This window comes from Vigna radiata, chromosome 7 (genome assembly GCF_000741045.1).
Source record: "Vigna radiata var. radiata cultivar VC1973A chromosome 7, Vradiata_ver6, whole genome shotgun sequence".
NCBI classification, from domain to species: domain Eukaryota; kingdom Viridiplantae; phylum Streptophyta; class Magnoliopsida; order Fabales; family Fabaceae; genus Vigna; species Vigna radiata.
In genome coordinates, this window is record NC_028357.1 from 5,047,803 (window position 1) to 5,050,163 (window position 2,361).

At 32.1% G+C, this 2,361-nt stretch overlaps 1 protein-coding gene across 1 annotated transcript in view; it reads right to left on the minus strand.

Annotated features, from left to right (window-relative positions):
* LOC106767147 (truncated transcription factor CAULIFLOWER A-like) overlaps positions 1–2,361 on the minus strand; it is a 5,234-nt gene extending 2,873 nt beyond the window's left edge. The window contains exons 1-2 of the mRNA XM_014651982.2: positions 1,929–2,361; positions 57–135 (exon numbers count right to left, since the gene is read on the minus strand). Coding sequence (XP_014507468.1) covers positions 57–135; positions 1,929–2,113 — 264 coding nt within the window. The 5' untranslated portion in view covers positions 2,114–2,361. The remainder of the gene's footprint in view (positions 1–56; positions 136–1,928) is intronic.

A 2,361-nucleotide genomic window follows, 5' to 3' on the forward strand; every position in this document is an offset into this window, starting at 1 on the left:
TATATATATATATATATATATATATATATATATATATTGTGGAACTAATTACAAACCTGTGATTCGGAATCATTGGCAACAAGTTGTCTCTCAGCATAGGCATACCTTTCATAGCGTTCCAGTATCTTCTCCATGCTGTTTTATAAGTGTCAAAAACGAAAAAAAAAATTATATTTAGTTCTCTCAACTATCACTTAATTAATGAAAAGAAAAACACAGCGAAAGATTATCACACAGTCCTAGAAATAAAAGTAATATAAGTCTAGTAAGATAAAGGAGGAACAGCTAGTAATTAAAACTAGCTACACAAAAACAAATACTAACAAAACATGTTCTTCACTCAGAAACTATCAAAAAATGCCTGTTATGTTTTTCACTCTAGCCTGATGTTGAATGTACACTGATATATATATATATATATATATATATATATATATATATATATATATATATATATATATATATATATATATATATATATATATATAATCCCTTCATACTTACAGTTTCCCTCTTTACAATTCTTAAATTTGAACACCAGAAAGCCATTCAACATAAAAAGAAAGATGATTCAACAAGGAAAATAAATGTTACTACACTTTTAGGAGAAAAATATTGCTCTATTAAATTTGAAATATATATTCTTATTTCCCAGTTTTTACGGTACAAGTTAAGAAATTGTGTTATTTAACATTGTTGTATTCCAATAATATAAGGATGTTGTATTTTAGAAAAATGAATGCAATGAAAGAATTGGCTAATGTGGAATGTTACGTTTCAGTGGTGGCAGGTGGTATATAATAAATATGAAGATCTAGTATGAGCGAATGAAAATAGAAAGAAATTAGAAGTTGAATTCCGTAATTTATTAACACGGTTGATCTGGGAAACTGAACCCATGAACTGAAAAGGGAAAAGAATAATATTAGTCTGAGATTAAACAGAAAAACATGCAACATTCTTGGTTCCATGTTATGATATGTGTGTGTGAAAGGACTTGAGCTTCAAAATGAACTTGACACCTAGCTCTATCTGTAAATACGTGTTAATCAACCAGCTTTAAGCAGCATACTGTATCACAAAAGAAGCAAAGAGCCATCATTTTCTTAAATGGAAAATGAAAAGTACGAAATATTGAAAGCTGGAACAGCAACTGCTTCTTCTAGGTCCTGCACCGAAAGGACCTGAGGTCGAAAATGAGCTTGACAAGTAACCAAATACTGTCACTCCTGACCAAGTTTCCAGAAGAGTAAACACACCTCACATCAAGATATTTTTCAAACAAAAAAATTTCATGTACAAAAAAGTTGAATCATCCGGTACCACATAAGTTTTCTAACGTAGTATATGTGAAGAATCTTTGAATAAACACCAAGAAGACCACTAAAGTACCAAAAACAATCTACCTTGTTCATAAAATTTTTCCAGGTTTAGGGTGACTGAAAAATATGCACATACATAGTTATAAATACAACGGACATAATTCTAAAAAGACACACTCTGAGGGAAGTACGAACGTTCATAGTTCATAATAATAATAATCAGACACCCTTGTTTCTGCACAAGCACAACATCAGAAAAAATCTGTTTGATCTGCCCGAAAATAAGATTTGAGGGAGAAAACAAGTTTTTCCTCTAGCTTTTGAGTCCAAAACGAAACCTTTAACAGAAAAGTTAAAGAAAAAGGAAGTTAAGAATTAGTTTTGAAGAAAAGAAAGAAAGGCCAAACAATTCTTGAGCGAATGTAAAGAAATAAAAGTGATATACTGATAGATCTTCTTCTCTGGAGAGGAACGAAGTAAGTAGAGTGTGTAAGAGAGAGATCTATGGAAATTATACGATATATGCAGTAAAAATTGAGCTAGAATGAAGGTTATATAGAGATCTATGAATTATATATATGATATATGCATAGTATATAGTATTACCAAGAATCAGTGGCATATTCAAAGAGCTTTCCTTTGTGGGAGAAGACAATCAAAGCGACCTCAGCGTCACAGAGCACAGAGATCTCGTGTGCTTTCTTGAGTAACCCAGCTCTCCTTTTGGAGAAGGTTACCTGGCGATTGATCTTGTTCTCTATTCTCTTCAGCTGAACCCTACCCCTTCCCATGTTACTGTCTTCTTTTTTGCTTTAATTATATTATACCTAATTACTTCTTTCCCTTTTTTTCCCAAGAAAACCCCAAACAAGGAAAAGGGAACAAACCCCAGAAATATGCTTAAAAAGCTTGCTATTATAGCCAATGGAGGGAGAGAATGTTAATTTACGGATCTTTCTTCTTCGGGACAAGAATGGAGGAGAAGCCGCAGTGTGTAGTAGTGCGAGTTTGCTATGCTAATGCTATTATCTCTATCTAT